Source organism: Aplidium turbinatum, chromosome 17 (assembly GCF_918807975.1).
Source record: "Aplidium turbinatum chromosome 17, kaAplTurb1.1, whole genome shotgun sequence".
NCBI lineage: Eukaryota > Metazoa > Chordata > Ascidiacea > Aplousobranchia > Polyclinidae > Aplidium > Aplidium turbinatum.
The window spans coordinates 3,214,085-3,239,834 of record NC_137488.1 but is presented as its reverse complement, the minus strand read 5'-3'; the positions used below and the strand labels follow the sequence as shown (position 1 = coordinate 3,239,834).

The window sequence follows — 25,750 nt, the reverse complement described above, 5'->3', positions numbered from 1 at the left end:
TTTTTTCATTGTTGATGATGTCCAATTTACGCATTCTAGACCGTATAGCACGACTGGTGTTTAAAACGTTGATGTATGGTGTTTAAAACGTACGTGTTTAAAACGTTGCTAAAGTAAGTATCATAGTCTATAGATGATATTTCCCCTGAGCTTCGACCTTTACACTGGCTTGAATAAACAACTCAGAACAATTTAAATGCAATTATGTTATAGATCCAACTTTACTCTACTGACATCTATTAAAAGATATCCTAACATGTTTTTTTTTTTCTTTCCGAAAATCTCTGTCAAACTCTTGTTCCCATACGGAAACATTGGGCATTAATGGCTACCCCTGGCTTGCAATCGTGAAGTGAGTATCGCATTAATACATTAAGCATTTTGTTGCAACTTTGCAGCATGGAACATACCCATAAAATCTCAAAGCAAACCCATATAATTCCAGACCATAATTAATTATGGGTCTTTGAATGAACCAGCATGGGTGTTAGAAATGAAGATTGTTTACACGCAAAATTCTTTGTTTTGTTTTGCTTCCTTTTGAAAGAAAGGTGCTTTATTGCGAATTAAACAAAATGATTTGCTAATTAAGTCATTCAGGCTTACGAATATTCAGCACAAAAATAAAAACGTTTCATTTTGTTTCAACACAAAACCAGTCAACGTGCTTTCGCTTCAAAATGAATTCTTTATCGGCCTTCTTCTGTGGAAAGGGAGAACAACATTATAACTTTTGCACAGTGGTAGGCAATTTTTGAGCTAATGCCTGCTGATATTTCACGTAGGCAAATAAGACTCCGCCAAAAAAGTTGATTAATAATCCAATCACGAGCAGTGGAGTAGGGGTTACTCCGCCAAAAACAAACATGCCTGGGAAAAAAACATAAAATCAAAGATAGGTCTATCACTACTCAGTACTTTTTAAGCCCACTCAGCTGCAATATGCATAGAGTAATGTAAAATGACTGAAGTTTAAATTCAATTAATTTACCATTGACACGTTCATGTTGTAGAAAATCGGTTTGTTATCACTTAGCCGTACGGAACCAAATTATTTGGAAGGGGGCAGAATACAAATTTGCCCATAATCTGTATCAAACGCTTTTCTTTACATGGGATAGTTTCGCTTGGTGACTATCCGTTTGGCGTTTATGGTACGTAATGGATTGGACATGTTGAACGAATGGATGAGAACAATTTGACAAAGCGAGTCTGGAATAAGGTAGCGACAGGAAAAATGAGAAAAGGAAGGCCAAACAAACCGTGGGATGACACCGTGAAAGAAACGTGACAAAAAGAAACCTGGAAATTGAAGATACCAACAATAGAGATGGAGGAGTCGCTGCAGACAACTGGTTGATCCTGATGTTTCGAGATGAAAGCCACTTTGAAGCAAAATGGATGATGAAGAATGACGATATTTGGCTCTCAACTGGAGGAGCAGTGCAAATCCAGCAAGGTGTCTCAAGTAAAGTACCCGAGAAATTGGCACGAGCGAAAGGCATTACACAACTGCACGCAAAGCACTGTTTGAAATGCAAATGTATAGCCTATCAGTGAACTATGTCACTTCCTTGTGGTGGAGATTGGAGACAATGCGCCATTGTTATATAAATAGCATGAATTATAGGCTATTATGAATAAACAAATTTAATTTTGGGGAAACTGTATCATATTGATTTGGACAGTTTAATGAAAGAAATAATTAGATTCAAACCAATTTATATTTTGGGGCTGCCCAAATCAACAAGCCACAGTTGCATAAATAATGAACATTACTTTGTCACTATATAAACATAAGTCACGAGAAGTAAGCAGTCGACTGCAACCATGGCTGTGTTGTGATGAATGTGTCATTTGCTGATAGCTATTTTGTGTACCGTAGTCATTTACTACAACATGGGCATTTCTGAAATTGGGCAACAATACAAGTTTTTCTCTCTAATGTTATTTTTATGTTAAAAGCATTTTTTTTTTTTCTTTTAAAGAGTAAAAATTAATCAACATTACCGTATCGATGGCTTAGTGGTTAGTGTGTCCTCCTCTGCATCGGTACGTTTGGCTTCGATGCCCTGCCGGGTCGCGAACTTTTTTTCCCACGAATTTTCTGTCTCATTTGCATACCTCTGTAGGCTAAGTGTAGACTGTAGGCATTACTGGCTACCGCGCGCGGTAACTGTTTTTACCGATTCATTTTTTTAAATGTCCCAAATTTTCAGCCCTCATGTTCAAACAGTTAAACGTTATTTGAGTAAGATTTTTGGTGTTTATACATTTGTCTCCATTTTTGAGGGGGTTAGAGCGAAGCCTTTGAACTAACCCCTCCTCTCCCATACTTTTCATGGGCTTGGGTGGTGCAGGCGATCTAACCATGCTGCCTTAATTCAAAGACCTATTGTGCGTTGTTTGATTCTGCAATCATAATAAAAAATAAGCTTACAAAGGCCTACTTTTTTTGAAAAGCTCTTATGCACTGCAAAAATTAATTTAAAGAAGAAAAAAAATTGACCTTAATGGCAGTCAAACCGTTGTTCTCACGAACATTAGGCACAAGATGAAACCACTGAACTAAACAAGCCAACGAAAAAAAATGTTTGCATTCACACGGTATTAATACAAACTCTATGTGAAGTAACCGACAGAAAAAATTACCGCACGCGGTAACCAGTAATGGCTACATTTACCGAAATATGTAAATGAGACAGAAAGCTCGTGGGGAAAAAAATTCGCTGCCGAGTCATAACAAAGACTTTTTACAAGTGGTACTAAATGTTATTTCCGGACTCTCAGCTGGGAAAAGATTCAGCGTGACAATGTATTCGGCTACGCCTCTATACGGCTGCACTGACAATGTCTGCGTTGTAAAACGTTGAGAGCAGCACATATCTGCTATTTTTACATACTTATTAATCATTAAAAATGGACACAGTGCTATTTTTACATACTTATTATCATTAAAAGTAGTAGGCAGTAGGCTACTAACTTCCGTTCACCTGCGATGGTAGCAAATCCGCTTTTTAAGACTCCCACACATGTTGTTGTCAACGCTGAATTGACGGTTGTGCATAAAAACATGGAATAATTTAGCAACGCTCCGCTCAATACAACAAGCAAGAAACTTGTTTGAAACCCAATTTCATTATAATAAGGATAACTTTGTAGGTCTTCCCAAGTTCCTGTAAAGAAAGCGTTTGATGTTAGCATTGACAATAATAATAAGTTTGGTTCAACTATAGGCAAAAGGCATGAATCTGTAGTGAAAGGTTTTTCCTGCAATAGAAAATATTAGAGGCCCAAGCGTAACGACCTATTTGTTTCTCCCTTCTCTTTGACACCGGAGATAAAACTACCATCCGAATTTTTGACACCAGCTAATGCAACCTCAGTCTAACGAGCCCAGGATCTCAGCTGCATTTGAAGGGGTTGCGCGAACTGTTGCCTGTTTGTGTTGCAGAAAGATAGTAGGTTTATGGTATATATACCAATCAACGAAGTGCAATTTAGATATCGTGTTTTTAAAAATAGAAGTTTCCAGCGACCTTTTGTAAGCCTGTTGACAAAACTGGGCCTGCGACAAAATGTCTCCACAGGTAAGCTATGTAAAACTGCCACAACATGAGCTTTCAAGCGGCTTTTTCAGTTCGAAAATAAATGATCGTAAAGGTCTTTTTCACGGTATTTTTGTAGCGGTCACGCAATGAGACATCAAAATTAAATGTGAAAACCTAAGAGGTCAAAAAATATTTTAAGCCTTAGCCTAACGTCACAATCAATAGGTATAGCGCAGAAGACAGGCTACAATATATGTTGTTGAACAAGTGTGCTACGGAATTTTAATTGTATAATTGCTGCGAGATGTTATCATAGTACTGGCCAGTAAGGCCCTGATCCCGACATCTGCCTTGAACTTGGCTGGCACCGCCATGAAGTTTTGGCTATTCCTGTCTTCCTGCTTATGCCAACTCAAAATCTAGAGACGAGCCAAAGTAGTCGGGATCCCAAAACCACAAGAGGATACGAAGAGCTATCGACTTATATCTCTTCTCTGCATCCCTTTTAAAATCCTCACTCTCGTGTCAAATCAATTATAGATGCACTCTTGCCCCCGGAGCAAGCTGGATTTCGACGTGGAAGATCTATTGTAGACCAAGTCGCTATCATGACTCAAGAGATCGAAGACCGCTTTGAGGCAAAGAAGTAGGCCGGTGCTGTGTTGTCTTTCGCCCTGAATTTTGGTAGCCTACACATGACTGCCAAGAAACATTTGTTGACTGGACAAGTCTTCATGACTATCGTGGAGGCAACACCAGCATGATTAGCAAAACACAATGCTCTCTGGTTTTTTGGTGAGTATGAATGTAGGCCTATGATGTTTAGCCTTGTCAATTATATCAGGTAAATTGCTCCTTCTCCATAAGCTATATGTTGTTTTTGCAACGAAAAATCCAACAACACTATCTGACAAAGATTTTTGATCGACTTCCTTTAAATAGCTTTTGGCATCTTTTTCTTGATTTGGCAGTCTTTTGAGATACATTTGGCAATTTTTGAATTTAGGTCTGGCAACCTTGTTATTGAAGTTAAAATTTTCCAAATGTGAAGAGTCGTAATTAGAAGTTGTGATCAAGATTAGAGTTGTATGAGAAAAATTGTGAGTGAAGTACATTGAAGTCTATTGTAAGAGTTACAGGTGTTGGAATCTATTGTAAAAGTGGAGAAGTTATAGCTGTTGACCGTTGTTTGGTTATTTGTTGGAAGTTGTTCCAGACAATGGTTCACCTATTCAAACGTCATATAAAAACCGTTCAAGTCTACTGAATATTACGTCATGGAAGTTGCTAGAAAATGTGCCAAAATTGCACCATCGTTCATAGACTTGTGTCAAACCTGTTTGGACTTGTTTGGGCCTGTTTCAGTTTGAAACCTGTTTAAACAGGAAATATTACATCAGCTTTAAACACCTGTTTGAATGACTTCATAATTGTCTTTCATTATTGCGTCACAGTACTGCATATGTGAGTTTGAGATATTGCTATCTATTCTGGTCATTCGTAAAATGATTGTTTGAAAGTTGGCCGCACATTTAACTGTTGGCTTAGTGCTTGCTAGCTGGACAAAGGTTCCGTCTTTTATCCAAGTAATCTGTTCTGTAGTGACAGTTTTAGAGGCGTACGGCGTTGCACCCCCCTCATTTTCGATAGCCGCGGGCTAATTTTACAGAAATACACTGTTTGAAAAGAAGTTCAAGTGTGTGTTTCTTCGGTCATTATATACAGACGAACGGATTTGGGAATCTTATGTTACAATTTTCCCACGAAGAGATTATGGTTTACCGCTGTGACCATAAAAAATAAAAGACGAGTTCTTGTCAGTTGGTAGGTCAAGAAGAAATTAAAGCAAGAAAAATAAAAAACGATTTTGTTAGCTGGTAGGCCAAGAAGCACTTGAAGGCATAAAAATAAAAGACGAAGTTTGTTAGTTGGTAGGCTAAGAAGCACTTAGAAGCAAAGAAATAATAAAAGAAGATCTTATTGGTTGGTAGTCTAAAGAAGCAAAGAAAATTAAAGACATTTCTTCTCGGTGGGCAACTGAAGAACTTTAAGCTAAAAAGTAAAGACATTTCTTCTCAGTTTGGTACAGAAGAAAAATAACTTTGACATTTATTGGCAAGAAAGAAGATTAAAGGCAATCCATCTGTGCTTGAAGATTCAAGTGGAAGAATCCAAGCAAGTTTTGTGGACGTTTGGACTTCACATACTCGTACAGCTACGGTATCGTGCATTTAAATTCTTTTTTGTATTTTTTCGGTCTTTGCAGTTAAGTTTTTTATAACTACTGTAATTTTGTGTGTTTGTGTAACTTAATTTTTTAATTGTTAAATTTAGCCCTAACATTTAATATGTCTACACTCGGTGGTGACAAGGACTCGACCGCCGTCGACTCGACTGAGTTTAAGCCTGATGATGTTCTTTGCGGTCGGGCAGGCCATTCTGGGGAGGGACCCATTAACGATGAGGCTAAGTCAGTTCGAGAGGCCCGGCATCTTAGACGGGATATTTTGACTCAAATTGGGAAACTTTCTGTGGCCCTAGGTTCTTTGAGTGATAAGCAGGAACTGTTAATTTTTCGATCTAACTTATCTACTTTAGAAGAGGAATTACGGCATTTCCATGCTCTCTTGAGTAAAATTTTTAACTCTGCAATCTTAGCAGAACTTCGTGATAGGGTAGATCCCGAATTTAACTCGTTAAAAAATAACTTCGAACAAAAAGAAAGTGAGTTCTCAGATAGGTTGGATGCTGACATACATCCTGAGGATAGCGCCTCAAATGTAAGCACTAGGATGTCTGAGAGCTCGTCACGGATAGTGGCACAAATTAACCTACAGCTAAGACGAGAGGAGCTCCAGATACAAGCCGAAGCCGAAGCGAGAGCTGCTGAGGCTGCCATGAGAGCTGAGGCCATACGAACTGAGGCTGCCGCGAGAGCTGAGGCCGTACGAACTGAGGCTGCCGCGAAAGCCGAAGCGAGAGCTGCTGAGTTCGCACTCAAAGACGCTCAGTTGAGGGCTGAACAACGTAAGGAAGTGGCATTAGCTGAATATCGATCAGAGGTGGGCTCCCGGCGTAGCTCTAAGAAGGGATCTTCTAGGCATTCCAGAAGTGAACATCAATCACAGTTTAATTTACATAACCTTTTCCAGACGCCTGTTCAATCTGTAAGTGGACCAGTACAATCCACATCTTTTCAAGCTGTTTCAGGAGGTCTCAGGGCCGCGGCTAAGGGTCTTCCGAAGGCTGTAGAGCCAAGGTCTGCAAATTACAACCGAACTCCTCCCCCAGAGCGTACAGGTCACGGGGCCGCCATTAGCAGTAATGCTTTGCCCCCTTCAAAGTTTTCTGCGCCGCTAGTTGCTGATCGCCCAGCTACACGTAATTTGGGTGATTGTGAAAGGCGTATCGTGTCTCCTGATTTTAACGTGTTTGAGGATCGTGATCGGGCTGTACATGTGACTGAGCCCACTCAGCCCCTTAAGGGATATAGCTTGTCTTCTCCCGCTAAATCGAGTTCTCAACAGCAGGATTGCTTTTTTGAATACCAAAATATTAGGACGTTCTTCGATAAGGCGGCCTTGATTGGTTACGATGGTAATAATATGCCATTTGTCTTCTTTAAAAATCGTGTTACGGCCTTGATGGCAGCTTCGCCCTTTAAGGGAACTCGTTTGACTTTGTTGCAAGCAGCTTGTGTTAGAACAGCTGCACAAACGATTGCTAATTTGGTTTCCGACACTCCTGGCTTGTCAGAGGAAGACAGGATAGAAATGTCGTTAGCTCGCTTGTCCCAACGTTTTGGAGTTCGTGGAGGTCTTTTCGCAGAACCAGAAATTAGAAAGTATCGCTATGGTAGCAAATTGACTTCTATCTCTTCCAGTGATTTGAAAGAGTTTAAAGATGAATTGTCGCAGTGTTTGCTTTACGCGAAAGCTTATGGTCAGCGTGATAAATTAGAAGGACGTTTTGTTTTGGATTTGGCTAAGCGACTCCCGTTTGACGCTAAGCAGCGTTATCTTGACTTTTTAGGTGATCAGTATGGTAGCACTGAGGAACCTACTTTTCAGAGTTTGTTTGATTTTGTAGTACGGGAGGAAACGCGCAAGTCGACTGATTTTAGCATTATGCTAATGGGCGATTCTGGTGAGTCGCAGCATTTTAAAAAGTTTGGCAAAGGAAAATTGCCTTCTTGTCCGGTTAGGCAGACGTCGGTAAAACCCCATCATAATGTGATTTCAGGAAGTTCGCAGTACTCGACTGCTGTTGGCGCACCGCGCAGTGGTGTGGCCAGACGTAGAGACATACCGGCATGTTTTTATTGTTCGTCACGTGGTCAAGTTGAATATCATTTTTTGTCTAATTGTAAAGAATTTTTGCGCTTGACACCTAAAGGTCGGAGAGATGTCATTGTGAAAGCTGGCAAATGCTTGAATTGTTTGCGCCAGCATATGGTTAGAGATTGCGTTCATGCAAACAACTGTCGTAAGTGTTGCCCTAACAACGATAGGAAACACTATTTTCTTCTGCATGATTTTTATGTGACGTCACGTGATTCCCTGGATTCGATTGGCAAAGATGATGCTGGTGCCAGAGTTCCTGTGCGTAATGTTAAGATTGGAAATGTTAAAGCAGCTTTTAACCGCGTTACTGCTGCTCGTGTTTTGAATCCAATAACTGGCAAATCGAAGTTGGTGTATTGTCAGCATGATCCTGGTTCGCAGTTGACTTTTGTTTCGAGTGATTTGGTGTGCGAACTTGGCGTTAAACCGTATGATAAAGCGTCGTTTAAAATGGATACTCTGGCTGGTCAGAAACCTACTTGTGCTGAACTTGTTAAACTCAACATTCAGTCGTTAGAGACGAATGAACTGTTTTGTGATATAACTTCGGTGGTTAACCCAGCTTGGGCTGACGATGTTAAGACTTTACCACATAAGCAGGATTTAAGTGGTTTCCGTCATTTTCATGACGTGAATATGTTTCATTTGAATGATTGTAGTACTGTAGATGTACTGATTGGCAACGACAACGCTTATTTGATGTGGGCAAAAGAAGAACGTGTTGGTGAAAATCGTAGTGAACCGCATGCTTTACTCACTCCTCTCGGTTGGTTGGCTTGTGGTGGTAAGTCACTCTTAGATGAAAGCGTTGCTAATGTGTGCAGAGTGCAGACGTCTTCAGAGTCGGATGTCATCTTTGGCTTTCAGCGTAAAATTGAGTCTCGTGATATGGAAATAGCAGACCTGAATAAAGTCATTCAGGATTTGACTTTGCAAAATGAAACCTGTGAATTGTCTCGCAATGATATTTTGGCTAGAGAACTTGTCGAACCGAATATTGAGTTGAAAGATGGTCGATTTGAGATACCTCTTCCGTTGAAGGAAGATATTGATCTACCTAACAATTTTGTGTTGGCGTCAGATAGAGCTGCTGCTTTAAGAAAGAAAGCTTTAAAACAACCTGAACTTCGTGATTTCCTTACTGACACCATGAAAGATCTTAAATCTAATGGCTATATTGAGCGTGCTGGTCAAGCAGGAAATGTCAAGGGATTTGAATGGTATTTACCATACTTTGTGACGTCACAATTAAAAAAGCGTATTGTTTACGATGGCAAGTCTGAATTTCGAGGAACTTGTGTTAATGATGTAATGTTTTCGGGTCCTGACTTGTTGAACCCTCTGGCAGATCTCTTGGCTAGATTTCGGCTTGGTAGATTTGGTTTCGTGGCCGATATGACCAAGTACTTTTTTCACATTCTGGACTCTTCAATACGTAAGCCCAATTTTATTGAACTGCTTACGTACACCAGCAGTGCCGTTCGGATCGTGAACGAACGCCCTTTGGTACCTCCGAGTGACGACCCTAGGGGTTTTACTGTCATCACCCCTGCCTCACTTTTGACCCCATACTTAGACCCATACTGTGCTGTTGGGCAGCCACATGATCGTGACCAACTAAGGAGGGACTATCGGTTCAATTTGTCACTTTCTCAGCAGTTTTGGAGTAAATGGATCGATTTTTACTTGCCAGGTCTTCAGGGCCGGAAAAAATGGCTAAAAATGGCCGAGAATTTGGAGCCTGGTCAACTTGTAGTGGTATAAGGTTCTCTCCAAGACATTGGTAAACGTGGGAAGTATCAACTTGGGAGGGTGCATGAGGTAGTTCCACAAATTAGGAAAGGGAAGCCTGTGGTTCGTAGAGCCAAAGTTGCCGTCTGCAACTATGATGAGAGTACGGGGAAAGTGAAAGTAGACTACGTGTTGAGGGATATTTCGTGCCTCGCCCCCGTAAAGAACACCTAAGTGTTAGGGTTTGAGCCTGGTTTTGTCTGCGGTGGCCGACCCTTGTCTGAGCCCAGAACAGTCGGTTATTATCGCAACAATTGTATATAGCGTCATTTTAGCGTGTACCTATGGTACCAATTTCATGTATTGTCGTGTATTATTTCTTATTGCTGTTCATTCTTTGCATGCCCTTTGTATTTGCCTATTAACTTAAACGTGAGTGATTCAAACAATTAGTGTATCATGTGTTTTTATTCATTGGCTCACAATTGTCGTCAATTCTTTTTTAGTTATGCCATGTCAGACTGTCATAACTAGGGGCCGCTATGTTCCAGACAATGGTTCACCTATTCAAACGTCATATAAAAACCGTTCAAGTCTACTGAATATTACGTCATGGAAGTTGCTAGAAAATGTGCCAAAATTGCACCATCGTTCATAGACTTGTGTCAAACCTGTTTGGACTTGTTTGGGCCTGTTTCAGTTTGAAACCTGTTTAAACAGGAAATATTACATCAGCTTTAAACACCTGTTTGAATGACTTCATAATTGTCTTTCATTATTGCGTCACAGTACTGCATATGTGAGTTTGAGATATTGCTATCTATTCTGGTCATTCGTAAAATGATTGTTTGAAAGTTGGCCGCACATTTAACTGTTGGTTTAGTGCTTGCTAGCTGGACAAAGGTTCCGTCTTTTATCCAAGTAATCTGTTCTGTAGTGACAGTTTTAGAGGCGTACGGCGTTGCACCCCCCTCATTTTTGATAGCCGCGGGCTAATTTTACAGACATACACTGTTTGAAAAGAAGTTCAAGTGTGTGTTTCTTCGGTCATTATATACAGACGAACGGATTTGGGAATCTTATGTTACAATTTTCCCACGAAGAGATTATGGTTTACCGCTGTGACCAGAAGTGATGAACCATTCGTTAATGGCTTTCAAGGCTTTGATCTAGCATCTCACAAGTAGAACTATTCAACCATTTATTTGATTGTTTTACGTTTGATATCCCAATAAAGTACGTCATCAATCTTTCTAAAGTCTCTTTCCAGTTAAGAGATAGAAACAACCGTAACACCTAACTTTGATTTCACTAGTCTGCAACAACACAGCATTAAAAGCAAATATCAAATAGCAAACACCATTTTAAAAAAAAAGCTCTAATAGCATGGAGAAAATGAGATTGAGTTATGCCTCTTGTGAACTAGGGTACAGATATTCTGAAATAAACTGAAAACATTCACTTACCCAAAGACATAAACGTAACAATGGGCACGCAATTGACGCTATTGACGTACAGAAGATCAAATGATGTCATGTGCTTTTCTATTCCATTATATTGCAATGCAGTTAGGTACGACGCCATTAACAATGCGCTTAGGCTTCCTACTATATATGATCTCATATCAAATTGAAGATCCCCAGCCGCTAAAAACAGATTGAGTAGTCACCACGGCTGTTTAAGAAAATAATTCAGACCATTACTAATAAAAGGCCCGAGCCCTTCAAACAATAAGGCAACTAAAAAACAAGTCATTTTTTTCAAAAAATAAATAATTTCTCTAAAAAAAAAAGGTAAAAATGGAACAGTTACCGTACACACTATTACACGATTGGACACCAATGAATATGGTACATGGCATTTTCTTCGAGTTTCCTAGTCTTTTGAAAATATTCCAAGTTTCTAAAATCAACACAAGACCAAATGTACCCACTGACCCCTCTGTCAACGCTGTAATTGGTTATTTGGCTTGTACTTTAATTCAAAGCAAATGGAGTTGCTAATTTTATCACCAAGGTGCATTTGTTCTCTTTGTTACTGAGGCATGATTGTTTTCATTCTTGCATTTATTTCTTGCGTCCAAAAAAACACCCTACGGTCGCTACGTATACTATTGCATAAAGCAGCTATGGTTATCACAGTTAAAATAACTTAACAAACTGTACCAACTTTAGTGAGATGTCAAAAAGGTTCTTATAGAAGTAGATATGTAGGTGGTAGCCTACCGGTATTGATAATTAGTAGCCAATATTTACTGAGATGGACTATGGAAAGATAGCCTATACACTCTCAGTCACAAAAAGAAATCCTGAAATTGACACCTCATTGCATGAGGAAGTGGGTTACAGAATGTATTTTAACAAAAATACCTAAAACTATCAGACTTTGTGGCTTCTTCACCAAGTTGTGAGATATGGAAGAACAAATCTTGGAGACAATGCACACAAACAATACAATACATATATATACACAAACAATAGGCTACACTACAAACAATATAGCCTTGGATTGAGGCACAGCATGATAAGTCTTTCTCAAAAACTGACCGGAAAAAATTACTGTCAAACACTTGGTCACGTGCCAAACACTAACGTTCAAGTCATTTTTTGTAGCGTACTGTTAAATAGCTTAGTTGCTAGACCTATTACCAGTCTACAGAGCTTGCAATTTTCTTAATTGTGGTATTTCTATTGAGCATCAACACTTTACCTGCCACAACTGCACCGATCGTTATGAGAATAATAGAAACACCAACACGAAAAGCAGGTTTTATCCCAAAGACGAGAAATCCCAACACTGAAGTAGCCATTGGTACACACCGCCGCATGGCGGCGTACATGGGCACGTTCATCCCACTGAGAGCAAACAAAGCTGAAAAACAGTTCTGGTTGAAACGTTGCTCAGATAAAATTTGAGGTAAAATTTTTCTTAATTGTTATAATTTTCAGTGTCAAATATAATAATTTTGAAGCATTTTTAATGAAAAAATAGCCTACTTTAGTGCGCAGTTCAATACTAGCATTCAAACCAATAACAAATTCAATTTTAACTCTGCGTTTAGCAGATGTAACGATAAGTGGATCTAAAATGCAACATTAACCTGCATCAGCTTTAATTGTTACAAAATAAACTCAGTGTCCTCTGTACATCGAACTCGAAGCCAAATCATTCTAATATTCTACCCGGTTAGCTCAGTTGGATAAGCAGGCGACTTCGTACACGAAGAAACCTCAAGATTAAGTGGCACTGGTTCGGTTCTCGGGGTGTGCGCTTGAAAAACTTTAAGATTTCCAAATTAGAGCCTTTAGGCTGGATACAGTTCACCACCTTGCACAGGAATCAGTTAATAAATCAGTTTAGCGTCGGAATTGGTGTCACCAGTCACTACTTGCAAAATTTTGACATAGCTAAGACTGAATGTTAGGCTGCAGTAGGCTATGTGTGCAGCCGCTTTGGTATGTACATAATGTATTATAGGCAATGTGGCTTTTGTTAAACTACAGGCTGTTTGTAGATTTTTCCATCGTGCTCTATGTCGTGCAATGTCCCAAAGTGTTCTACAGTAGGTTGGCTAATTGAATTATTTTGTCTACATTTCATAGCAACTATGACAAAACGTTTTGATTGCTTACCTAGAAAAGTATTGGCGGAATACAAAGCACTGAGAAGCCAGCAAGAGCTAGCGGTGGTTCTGTTGTACGAAACAAGGTCTATTTTTTCCAAAAAGTTAAGCACGCGTAAACTCACAACGAGGAAAACCAATTGGAAAGTTAGAATCACTCCCGGTTGGGTAAACATCCAAGTGTTCAAAACAAGTTTGTTAACAAAGTTCATTGAAGCGGAACAGATTCCATAAAAGATTGCAGATGACATCATCATCTTCAAGCTTGGATTGTGCAAGTCGGACGACATTTTTATTTTGCAGTATTCCGTTGTTACTTGTAAGTTCTGTTTATTCAGTGTGTTGCTTATACAGATTGAAGAAAAAGGGCGCAAACATGGCCGGCTCCGTTAACTTAACCGTCAAGTGTCTGTTTCATAAAAAACATAGTTATGTTAGAAGACCATTGTTCTTTCTTCAGTGTATGCAATTCAAGAACTTATCTGAGCTAAACGCCATTTAGAGAGGTTTTACATGAATATTGCTGCACCGTTACTTATTCCTACCTATACGGTAAACTAAGGTGCAAACCAAGGGACCCCAAAACAGGGTCGCGACCTAGTACCGGGTCGCGAAAAGGTTGCTATCGGGTCGCGAAAACACTCAATCAAAATGGTGGTCAAAAAGAAATACAGAACAAACAAAATAAAAAAAGAACATTCAAAAACGAAAACAAACTATGTATAACAGCAAATAAAAATATTAAAATTAGAATAAGCAGTCTATTCAGTTGTCCATTTTACAAAATATTGCCTCTATCCTTTTAAAACCTTTGTCTAAAACTGTGTATTGTGGTCCACTTGAAGTTGAAGGCATGTCTATATTTAGCAGAATATGGGTATAGGCTAAGGCACATAACAAATGTCTTCCCCTGCGGGCCAGGAAAAAGATCTTGCAGGACCATGTGGATGCATGAATTTCACTTCTCTGCCACATTCCTCTTCATTTACAGACATCACCATTTCAATTCACCAGTTTCTATCATATAAGCAGGCTACATAGTTGCGAGGGGTTGGTCGTATTGTAAACTGTAGCTGCTCAAAATTAAACACAGCAAGGTCATAATGATCCTGCTATGAGACCTTGATGCCGATTTTGTTGTCATCTAATGGAATGAAATGGTGGAAATTCCTGGTTTCTGGGATGGATTTCTTAGCTAGGTGGTAACGCTGCTTCATTGCTGTGCGAACTGGTTCCATGGATTCCTTGGAAATGAATATGAAACCAATGCCACGTATGTTTTCCCTGCAAAAATCAAACAACTGGGCTGTTGTCAATATCTGATCTTCACAAGGTCGTTGAAAGCTTGCCCTAGTAGCTGTTCGCTTGATGGTTCCTCCAAACCCATCACAGGGAGAATTGCCGTGACTGGTAGCAAAAAGTACCCATTCTGACGTCACATTAAAATCTGCTTCATGTTTGCAAAGATTGAAAAAGTTCTTCCAGTTTATGTATTGGGCTGCACACCCATCTGAAAAATAAATTATCTTTGATAAATGTTCTATTTTCATCTTGACATATTCAATGCATCTGGTAATTGGTAAACTATAATGACACGTCATGATATAATATCAGATACGGTACAATGCAAAAGGAGAGACACTGAAGGTGTTTTCGACACAATAATACACACACGCAGGATGCAAGGCGGCTTGCAATATATTCGAGTGATAGGATTATAACTCATCTTGTAGGGCAGGGGTCACCAACTGACGGCCCGCCACGCTGTCATGTGTGGCCCGCGGAAGGTATCAGCGTACAAGTACAATATAACCAAAAATACTTTTCTTGAGGAGTTAAAAGAGCATGAAGGCAAAAAATACTTTGCGGGAAGCATATTTTCGCTTTGCATACGATTCCACCGACCGACCAATCAGATTGTAGTTCTAGGCGGGGGTTGCTTAATGTTATTCCAATACGATGTCCATCCACACTGTCCCAGTGGTTGATTAAAACGTCCGTTTTCCAATTTCGAAATTGTTTGTGATCATGGTAGGGTTGCTTATTTTAAGTTTGTAAATATGTTAACACTAGGCTATAGTGTGCGTTTCACCGTTGTGTTTCACGAGTAGTGTTCCCTTCATGCAAGTTTTTGTTGGCAAAATAGATCGGTGTGCCAACTCAATTTATAATAAATTGGCAAAATATTATATATAAATTTAAAGACTTTTTCTGGTTGTATTATGAAAATATTTAGCATAGTACTGCAAAATGTTGTTAATTAACAGTTCTTGCCATGCGGATTAGCACCGCAAGTGACAGTTGTCTAATAAAGACGGTCTTAATAGACTCTCACAAAAAGGATGAAAAACCAACTCATTGCTTTTTTAGAGGGAACACTGTTCATGAGTTACGATAGAAACGTTTTTTCAGTGATTTCCGCAAGCGTTTGTTTCATGGAGCCTGGTTTGTTTCTCCCTGTTATTGGAGCCTATTTTTCGCTGATATGTTTGCAGGTCACTATTGTTGCCTGTATTGCGATGTGTCAAACATTTCCTTGTTTACTGAAACTGTTAATTGCAAGATATCTTTTGTGAAGCGAAGGGACAACACCATACGCTTACTTGGCGATGAATATTCTGATGAAACCGCTCACCCTGCTATAAATGCGCAAAACAAGTGGCTCGTTTATTAGGCATTGTTAAAGAAGTTAAAAGTGTTGTTAAAGGAGCTTAGCCTGGCAATAGCGTTGTTTGACTAATTTTGTTGCTGCGGTATTCTAAGATAAATAGTAACAACATGTAACGCTGAATACTGGGCACGAAATGCGTTCTTTTCTAGCATAAGAGTCAACCTACCAAAAATTTTGTTAGTGCGGCCCGCCACAGCTCTCCTTTTGTGCCAAAGTGGCCCGCATGCAAAAAAGGTTGGTGACCCCTGTTGTAAGGGGTTCCCTAAATGAAGCCGTAGAACGAGTTAGCATAACTACTGAATAATGAATATTGCAACTGAAATGCACATTCTTTACACAATATTTACCTTGTGTTGCCAAGAACAAAAAAACAAGTTTAGAATTCTAACTTAGATACCAGTATTTGTTGAGGTAAAATAATTCCTGACTGCCCTAAACCAAGCGCACGGCAAAATGTAAGCTCTGCAGAGCAATTTCATTGAAGACAATGATACCATGATGTCGCCATCTGTCTCGGCCTTTATATAACTTAGTACATCATGGCCTAGTCTCATTTCTAGGCTATTAAGCGCGGTTCACACCTGATGCGGGAAAAGGCAACCGTTGGCCAGTTTACAGTATATTTTACTCGTGCGTCTGGTCCGGCTACCGACTTTCTCGTCTCAACCGGCAAACGATGAAGTTGAAACAGTTCAACTCTACCGCTTTTCGGGATCTGTATCCTTGACAGCCAGCAAGTTCGTCAGAGTTTTTGGAATAACCAGGGGCAAAGTCGGGGGTTGATTGAAATGTTTAAATAAAAACTTGCACACTCTGTTACAGCATCATTTGACAGTTTTACTATTGAATTAAGCTGAAAAGACTCTCAGAATGTGCAAATTTAAAGTTTTTTTTTCAATTTTTTTTCTGGAGGCTTCCAAAATCCCCTCTGGGTGCTTCGTTTTCGCCGCCTTGTTGATGGACATGCTAACATGTGCAAAGATACTTTGTTGCCCCCTCACATCGAAATTTTGTTCTGACTACTCCCGGGGCATAGGTTTTCTTGTTGGCTAGGCTAACCTGCAGACTGGTAGTAGCTTTTGAGTCAAAACTTTCAAGTGCTGATGAGCATAGTAGACTTCTTTACGGTGTATGTTTCAGTTACCTGCTTGACAGTTAGTAGGTACAACGTACAAGTACCACATTGTAGTACCCAATTGATATTTTTAATTGACGTAAGTTTGTCAGATAGTTTAAGGTCAGAACAAACCAGGTGTTTCAGGTAGTGGTAGGCTATAGCCTGTTGCTTTATCAGTATAAAAGGGTTGGCTGGCAGTGGAGTAGCCTACTATTCAAGGTCATGCTAAACAAAAAACATGCTATTCATTGTCACAATAAGCTTATGATAAATTTGTCTGCAGACTAGGTTAGCCAAACCTGTAGTAGAGCATCGAGCAAATCCCCTTGATTGTGTTAAAAGACTACTTCCACTGTGAGTCCAATCAAAATATCATGCGACACCGGCATTGTGACTAACGATGTTACTTTCCTTTTTGATCTGCTGGTGATATACATTATATTAAAATAAGCCAAAATTAAAACCTTTCGTCAATCAAGTTAGAAATTTGACATTACTCAGACAGTTGATACGTGTAAAACATAGTTTTCCATGCAGGCCTACTTTTGCTTTTCAAATCTGTTTGGTGTAAACTTGGTGCAAAGTATTTGTGTTTATTGTGTTTTGTATAATTTTGAATTTTGCCAATATAACAAACAAACTGAACTGGTGTAACATTTTCAGGTTTGGTACACTTTTCATTATTATTTGGTATGTATATTGCTCTTCAAAATCTGGCAACCCTGCTCTGGCGGTAGCCGCATGAACTGTAAACCGTGCTTAATTAGGCTAAAACAGGTCTTGAATGTATGTACATTTGTGAAGTACCTACATAAAGTGGTGATGCCTGATTGGGAATTAGCCACCTAATTTTAAAAAAATCAAGATCTTCAGGAGAAGCAATTGTAAATGGAAAAGAATTTGAAACTGTAAGATAGGAAGAGCAAAGCAAAAACCTGGTCTGCAGACCCTGGTGTTTGAGAAGCTGAAGAAAATTTTTGTAGAGAGATCACCTCAAAATTGGTGGATCAAAAACATCAGAGGTGAAGACTTTTCGCACTGCATTGAAATGGAGTTCGTAAGAAGAGACTGCAACAGGGGAACTTTCTATGAGGCGGTGGGAAATTTCATTTGGCGACATCTGGCAACGCTACCATTAAAGATGTTTCTTTTCTAACCTTTTTAACCAGTATTCATCGCACAGTTAGTTATGGAGTATTAACTAATACAGCAACAAACTAAGACTAAGAGAGTAAGTTTTTCAACTAAACCACTTTCAAAGTACCGGTACCTAACATTGAATCACTAATCATCACCTGCTACTTTTCAAAGACTAAAAAGAATATATATTACAAAAACAAATGTGAAAACTTGTTCTGCTCGTAACACATTATTTTGTGAGATAACAGGCAATATCATAACCTGACTCACCTCTATCTTACTAAAATATAACTAATCCTTTTGGTAAATCAGTTCTAGCAGGCTTTTTTCACCGTCATAAATTATATAAAGTTACAGTAGCCTAAGCCTAATATAAAATATGGGAGCTGGTATACAAGAGTTCCCCCCCCCCCTTGGTAACTCATGACAAAGACAGGACTCGACCAAACATATAGGTTGAAACTACTTTACCTTTTCTTTACTGTTCACACACTTCAATCCACATGTTTTGGTCAATTTCTCTTTGTCATGAGTTACCAAGGGGGGGGGACTTGTATACCAGCAGCTCCAAAATATGTAACTGCTTCGGTCTGTACTGGGCTACATTTTGAGCATGGCATTGATTATATTGCAGTAGTCTACTAACTACAAACCATTTGAAAAGTCTAAGCTGATCTGGATCGAAGGCAGTCCTGCTGCTACCAAACTTACAATTCTTAAGAAACTTTTAAATTTACGTTCTTATTTACTCAATTTTTTGGATCATGCAACCTACAGATGTAATTTTAGAACATATCGTTTGACTCTGAAATTATGTATTAAAATCAGTCTAACACTCCGCAACTGCTTAAATTTTCTCACAACTCTTAAACATAACTAGCTTAATTCTGGGTTAAAACCACAAAACTAGTCACTGCAATTGCAAAAGAATGCGCCCCAGGCTAGTACAAAGCCCTGTATGAGGTCACAAAACATAAATCAGTTAAAATTAGACTTTGATGCAAACTATACAACAGTAATAAGCATAATTTAAGTCCACTTTATTTACTGAGAAAAAAATGAACGAAATCAAAATTGCGCCTAAAATAAAACACTGTCCAATCTAATTAAAAAGATAGACCCTTGGCCCCAGAGGCTCATATGCTCATAGGCCTTTTTAAATATGTCAAAGACGTTCACAGCCTGTCTACAAGAAACCATGATAATGATTCTCTAAACCAGTGGTTCTCAACCGGGGGTCCGCAGACCCCTAGGGGTCCGCGAAGCAATTTCAGGGGATCCGTGAAAGCTTCCAAATTTGCAGAATGATTGATAAATGGCGAAATTTAAAAATTGGTTGGTTGTACTTTATTTGTGTATTACCTTGATTTTCAAACTGTACTTTCCAACGAACTGGTGCGATGTTCTTTGAACTTTCAAAGGACGTTGCACAAAAGTTTAGTTTCCTAACTAAAAAAATATCATATAAATGAATTAGTTTTTTAATAAGGCTATGTTCAAATTAATTCTGTTGAGACAGCAGTCTAGTGAACAATGCTTAACTTAGCAGCAGTCTATCACCACTCAAAGTTTTGCAATGACAAAGATTAGGCCTATAACAAATTAATATTGATTAGAAGTGAAAAAATGGAGAAATTCTTGGTAACGGTGGCAAAATTATATTGATTTGTGATAAAAATTTATAGAAAAACATAAAATCAACATATAGATTACTGATTTTTGATGCTGTCTGCCAACATAAAGCTCATAACATAACTTCGTCAATGTCATCAATCGTCAGAAATTTGTTGCGAGTTCAGCAAATTCTTCCAAGTGTGTGGCTTCAAAACTTATGAAACATTTGATTTCACTATAAGAGAAGCGATATATCAAAATTTCAGATAATTTTTTTTTAAGGGTCCGCGACCGCTTCGAAGGTACCAAAAGGGGTCCGCCAAAACACAAAAGTTGAGAATCACTGCTCTAAACATTCCATACTTCTCAAAAACGCTTACTCAACATTCAATAGAATTCACAGGTGCGAAAACATGGAACGAATTTCCTTCTTCAATTAGAAAGACTAATAGCCTACAAAGTCACTTTTTATTCACAAACTAAAACAACATTTAAGCAAAACGGACACGCAATAGAAAGACAACGTAGAAAGGCTTTCTTGCATTTTTGTGAAGATTTTAGTGGAAATCCGAAATTATTTACAAAAGATTAGGCTTACCTAACAATAATATCGATTGCTTGTTTGTTTGTAGATATTAACAGCAAACGCAATACTCCATAATCAACACGACACGTCGCAAAAGGGGATGAGCTGACACTTTGCGTATAGCAGCCTTAGCCCTTGTCTACTCTTCAGCAGAGTACTGTGCACCTGTCTGGTGCCGCAGTGCTCACTGCCATAACATCGACACTGCCATAAACAGCGCCCTGCGCACAGTGACCGGATGCCTGCGTCCCACACCATTGGACAATCTCCCCATTCTCGCTGGCATCCAACCCACTGAGCTTCGTCGCGAAGAAGCCACTCTGTCCCTCGGTCGACGGGCACTGGAGCCTAACCACCTTCTCCACCACAAGATCTCTGCTCTCCCAAACGAGCACCCCCGTCGACTGAAATCAAGACACCCATTCGTGCCAGCCGCTCAACTTCTTATCAACGAAGCTGATGTACAAGACATCTCTGCGGCTGCTTGGGCGGACCATAAATGGAGTTCTGAATGGAAGTCAACCGCCACCAGACTCTATTCGTTCATCCCCGACGCCGACACACGCCCCATCGGTCTAACACTACCAAGACAGGCATGGGTGCGCCTTAACCGTCTCCGTACGGGCGTCGGCCTTTTCCGCTCAACCATGCACCAATGGGGAATGGCCTCTTCCTCCTCCTGTGAATGTGGTGCCGAGGAACAGACTGCAGACCACATCATCAATGGCTGTAACATCTTCAAGCCATCTATTGGAGTGGAAAATCTGCGCGTCTTGGATGATGAAACCAAAGACTGGCTGCTCTCTAGTAGCCTTCCAGTGTAGTCCGGGAACATTGTGAATCTGGGGTGGTAAAAGGATAGACCCTCGGCCCCAGACGCTCACACGACGACGATCCATTCCATCACCCACCAGGACAAGAAACAATACCTTAAACTAGATATCAAACCTCAATCGTCTTAGGCTACTGTGTGATGTGCAGTCTAACCATAGAAAGAGCTCAACACCTGCTCTCCTGGGCCACATTGAAACGGGCTTTTGCCGAGGATGGGTTTCTTTTATGTCCGGTTTTCTTTCTCCATCCTATTATTATTATTATGACTGCTCATCCACATCAATATTGGAACTGGCAAATTTAATCCACAACACTTTTCATTAGGCTGTCATTCATTACTACATGTGTGCTTCTCTGTTTTTGTTTTGTTTTTTGCTATTTGTTTTTTTTTTTTAGGTTTTGTGGCCGTGCTAACTACTGATATATAGCGGCTATATTATAGCCTACTACATAATTTTTCATTCAGGCACGTTTTAAACCTTTCAAGGTTTTGCAACCTTTTCCCGTTCGTTAACGTGCTGGTAGGTTTATATCGATTTTTGTAGTTAGTATCTTTTTCGTCCCGGACGCGTTAATGACGAAAAATAAAATGATTGATTGACGACGATGACTACAAATTTCTGACAAAGTCAAGGATATTCAGGTAAGCGGTACTTTTGGACCCAAGATGATTTTAGAAGCCGGTGACCTTTCCAAAGGGCCCGGATATCAGTGGCGTAGCCAGGAAAAAAATTGGGCGGGGCCAAATATTTGATGAATTGAAGACATCGCCACCTGATGTGCAGTGGCGTATACTGGTGGCTTGAGCAAGGGGAAGCAATGAAACTGGTGGGGTTAGAGCTTGTCGAAGGCACGCGTATTCTAGGGGGGTCCGAGGGCATGCTCCCCCGGAAAATTTTTGCAAAATTACTCTTAAATAATGGATTATAGCGCTTTCTGGAAACACTTTTAGGGTAATATTTGTAAGAAATTTAATAGCAGATAAACAGCTATCAACTTATTAAAGGTAGCTCTTACACACAAACGGGCAAAATCTGCGGCTAAAATTAAAGAACATCAAAAACTCAGCTACACGAAAACCCAACAGAGTAAGCCATTCTGAAATTGCTTCCACAAATTAGTTAAAAGAAACGTAAATCGAGTAAATTTTGCGCGATTTAGGATTTGCAAATTTTATTGGTGTCTTTCTGTGTGTCTAAAACAAGTGCTTGGGGTGTTAATAGCCAGATGTCTTGGAAAACGTTACAAATTTCTACAGATTTTATTATATTTTCAACAAAGTGCTCAACTTCGGAATCCAAACTTTGAAAATTTGGGGGGTGCCATGGCCCCTTTTACCCCCTGGCTACGCCTATGCAGGACATTTGAAGAAACCACCACGCATTCTTTGGATATGGTGTGGGTTTCTCTGTCTTGATTTGGGGCCCAAATAACTTGTTGGTACCAGCCCCAAATTGCCCTGAGGATAGCTATGAGGAAATTTACAACATTCTTCGAGCAATAAATATAAGCATTGCACGATTGGCACCGCTCAGAAATATTATGCATTTTTAACATTCCATTTTTTCTTTCCATGTTTTTGGGGATCTACCCGCAGCATTGGACACACGTGTTTTCAGCAATTAATTTAAGGGAAAGAAAATCATGTCGAGAACTATTCCAATACTGTAGCCTAGTTATTTAAGAAAATAATCCAATATTTCAATTCAACGTAAAGAACTAAAAATATTTCGCACTCAACTATTCAACAATTAATACAGTAAGTTAGTGTTCTGTTCAATAAGTTAGTGATTATATTAATATGCAGTATATTGGTTGATTGATAGAGAACAATCTTACGGTAAAACGTGCCTTGCTTAGAGTCTCCAGAGCCTATTATAGAGGATTCAAAAAGACCACGGGCGGATTTTTGAAATTTCATTAAATAATAAAAAATGTGAAAAAAATCAATTATTGTTGAAATTGTTCTGTGGGCGTGAAAAATACATTTAAAACCTAACCTCAAATTTAAAGCAAACCTTGTAGACCGTAACATCAATTGTTGCAGTAATCAAGTTTCAATTTAATAAACTTGGTCAAAAGCAAAGTGTGTTTTGAGAAATAAACTAATGTTAAACCACAAAATATATCACACAAACAATGACCAAAACTAGGTAAACTTTGTGAAAAGCTTTTTGGCACAAGGCGACGAGTTTTGGCATTTTAACACAATTTTTAAGCTCACATTACGATCAACGAGTTGCATCCCAGACATTAAAATCCGTCATTTTTACATTGATTCAACGTTCGCAGACATTGAATCAATGAAAAAAAGACAGATTTTACTATTTTAGACATTACGTTCTGCATTGCTCATTTATGTTACAAATTTTGCTTGTTAAAATTTTGGTACTTCTCCAACTTTTTTTAGATCCGGCACTGTATTGACGACATAGCAGATGAACTATTTGTTCTAGAAACTTTAAAGGGTTGTTTATACTCTTTGCTAAAATGATGAATATAATTTTTTCCCCGCATTGAAAAGGTTTGCGACCTTAAACGCTTACTGGTCCTATTTTTAAGAGTTATCACTAAGCATAGGAGCCCACTAGTGGATTTCGGGGGGGGGGGCTAGATGGTGTTCACACGGCCCTGTCCTGAATAATGCAGGTTAATAACCTACTATTCATTCAGATGGTATGCAACCATAGCATCATCATTACATAACGTAGGCTACGGTTGCTCCACCATAGATTTCATTTAGTACGTTTTCCTGTTCTTTGTTCGGCTGTGCGTTTTCCGGCTTACTTTAAAATATCGAATAGTCTACAACAGCTGAGAGACCAGGCTAACAAAGGTTTGTCACAAATCCAATAAGCTAATGCTATAAAGCGGTGACAAATTAAATTTATTTTTCATCCAGAAGATACAGCTAGATTACTGAACATGAGCAAGCATCCGGTGGATTGGTTAATTACAGCAAGTTAGTAAACAGACTGTTCCCAGACAGCCACATCGGTCATTATCACATTGACACATTTTCAAAATGACGGGGTTTGCGTTGTGGTGAAGCACATTGTGTTGTTGTGTACTACGTAGCAATTACCGTACGAAACATGTTGTTTCCGAGTACACAGTATATCGTGTGAATGATAACCTGGAGGCTACATCAGAGAAGTCAACAAATGTTTAGGGAGCAAAGCCCCCAGATGCTGGATTGCTGGGGTAATCACAGAAAAAGTTGTTCTCTCAGAGTAAATCTGTTGAAAGACGCTCTGGACCCGCGGTCCGTTTTGTCTTATATGTCTGAAAGGTAATCTAACGATTGTGGAAAACTCATAAGAAATGCTGCATCTGTTCAATGTAAATGTTTGTAGGCTACGCATAGATTAACCTAATAAGTTACTTATATCTCATATGTTTCTGGACAATTTTTAAATTCGATAGCATTAAAACAGAGATTCTTGTTTTGCTTTTGCCCCGCGAGTCCGTTTTGACCCGCTTTCTCCAAAAAGCTAACGCATAAGAAAATGGTAGAAATGTTGTTGAAAATGTACATAGTTTCTGCTATCTGGGCGGTGTCATAAATGACACTTACAATGACAGCACAGAAATTAAAAAGCAAATTGCTAGTGCAAAAACAGCTGTAACATCGCTTACAACGGTGTGAAAACAGAGGTCAATTGATAAAAACGGTCGTCGACCATTCGGCATGGGACAACTCAGCAAGTACATTTCAGACTGCCAAGTCAACAAATGACATTTACGTACTCACGTCGGACTTCCTTGGTCATCACTTGGTAAACTGAATTTGCTGACTTGTGACATGCCAAGTTATGGCTTGCTCAGTTGTTACTTGCTCAGTTTCATCATTTACTAACTTCAGCCATTTGCTGAAATGTTGCTAGTTCAGTTGTCACTTGCTCAGTTGTCGCTTGCTCAGTACAACTACTGTACTTACTCCTTGGAGACTTAATTTTGTAAAAACACAAAATTAAGGTTGCTGCGAACTCTCGCATTTCCAATTGCTACATATGGATGTGAATGTGAAATTTGGACATGCAAAAAACGTGACATCAAAACGTTTCGAAATGTGGTGTCATTGGAGACTGTTACGCATCATCTAGATAGAAAGAAAAACAAATGAATTTGTCACTCAACAAATAGACGATAACTGGAATCTGATTAACAACATAAACCTTAAAAAATTAAGATATTTTGGACACATAGCAAGAAGCCATTTGTTGGAAAATTTAATGTTGACTGGGATGATAGCCTACAAGACAAGCGAACAAAAGGACGACAAAAATGAAATATTTTGGCAATATCAAAAAAATTACGGAATGAAAAGCATGCCGGAAGTACCGGTACTACAGTACTAAAAACAAAAGACAGATCATAATGCAGGGAGTTCGTATGGGAGATCACAGCTGATCAAACATGATCGACCCGATGAAGAAAAAGATACGAAAATAAATCATAAAACTACGAAGTATCGTTCAAACTTGCCCTTCACATACAAGTCGCATACAAATTCCCAAGCCCAGACCAGCGCAATCAGA

The 25,750-nt window shown here is 39.2% G+C and overlaps 1 protein-coding gene across 4 annotated transcripts; it reads right to left on the bottom strand.

Moving 5' to 3' along the window:
- Positions 1-505: 505 nt before the first annotated feature.
- On the bottom strand, positions 506-18,970 carry LOC145786636 (uncharacterized). Of its 4 annotated transcripts, none has more exons than XM_082598328.1 (9): positions 18,446-18,970; positions 17,335-17,458; positions 14,057-14,757; positions 13,258-13,656; positions 12,335-12,496; positions 11,438-11,527; positions 11,092-11,271; positions 2,994-3,176; positions 506-870 (listed from the first exon to the last, which is right to left on the bottom strand). In XM_082598328.1, exons 4-9 carry the CDS (start codon positions 13,535-13,537, stop codon positions 725-727), a joined length of 1,041 nt encoding a protein of 346 aa, XP_082454454.1. In that variant the 5' UTR covers positions 13,538-13,656; positions 14,057-14,757; positions 17,335-17,458; positions 18,446-18,970; the 3' UTR covers positions 506-724. The 4 variants fall into 4 exon arrangements, with proteins under 4 accessions (XP_082454454.1, XP_082454456.1, XP_082454455.1 ...); XM_082598330.1 differs by having other exon boundaries at positions 14,369-14,757; XM_082598329.1 differs by having other exon boundaries at positions 17,335-17,455.
- Between the last annotated feature and the right edge of the window lie 6,780 nt (positions 18,971-25,750).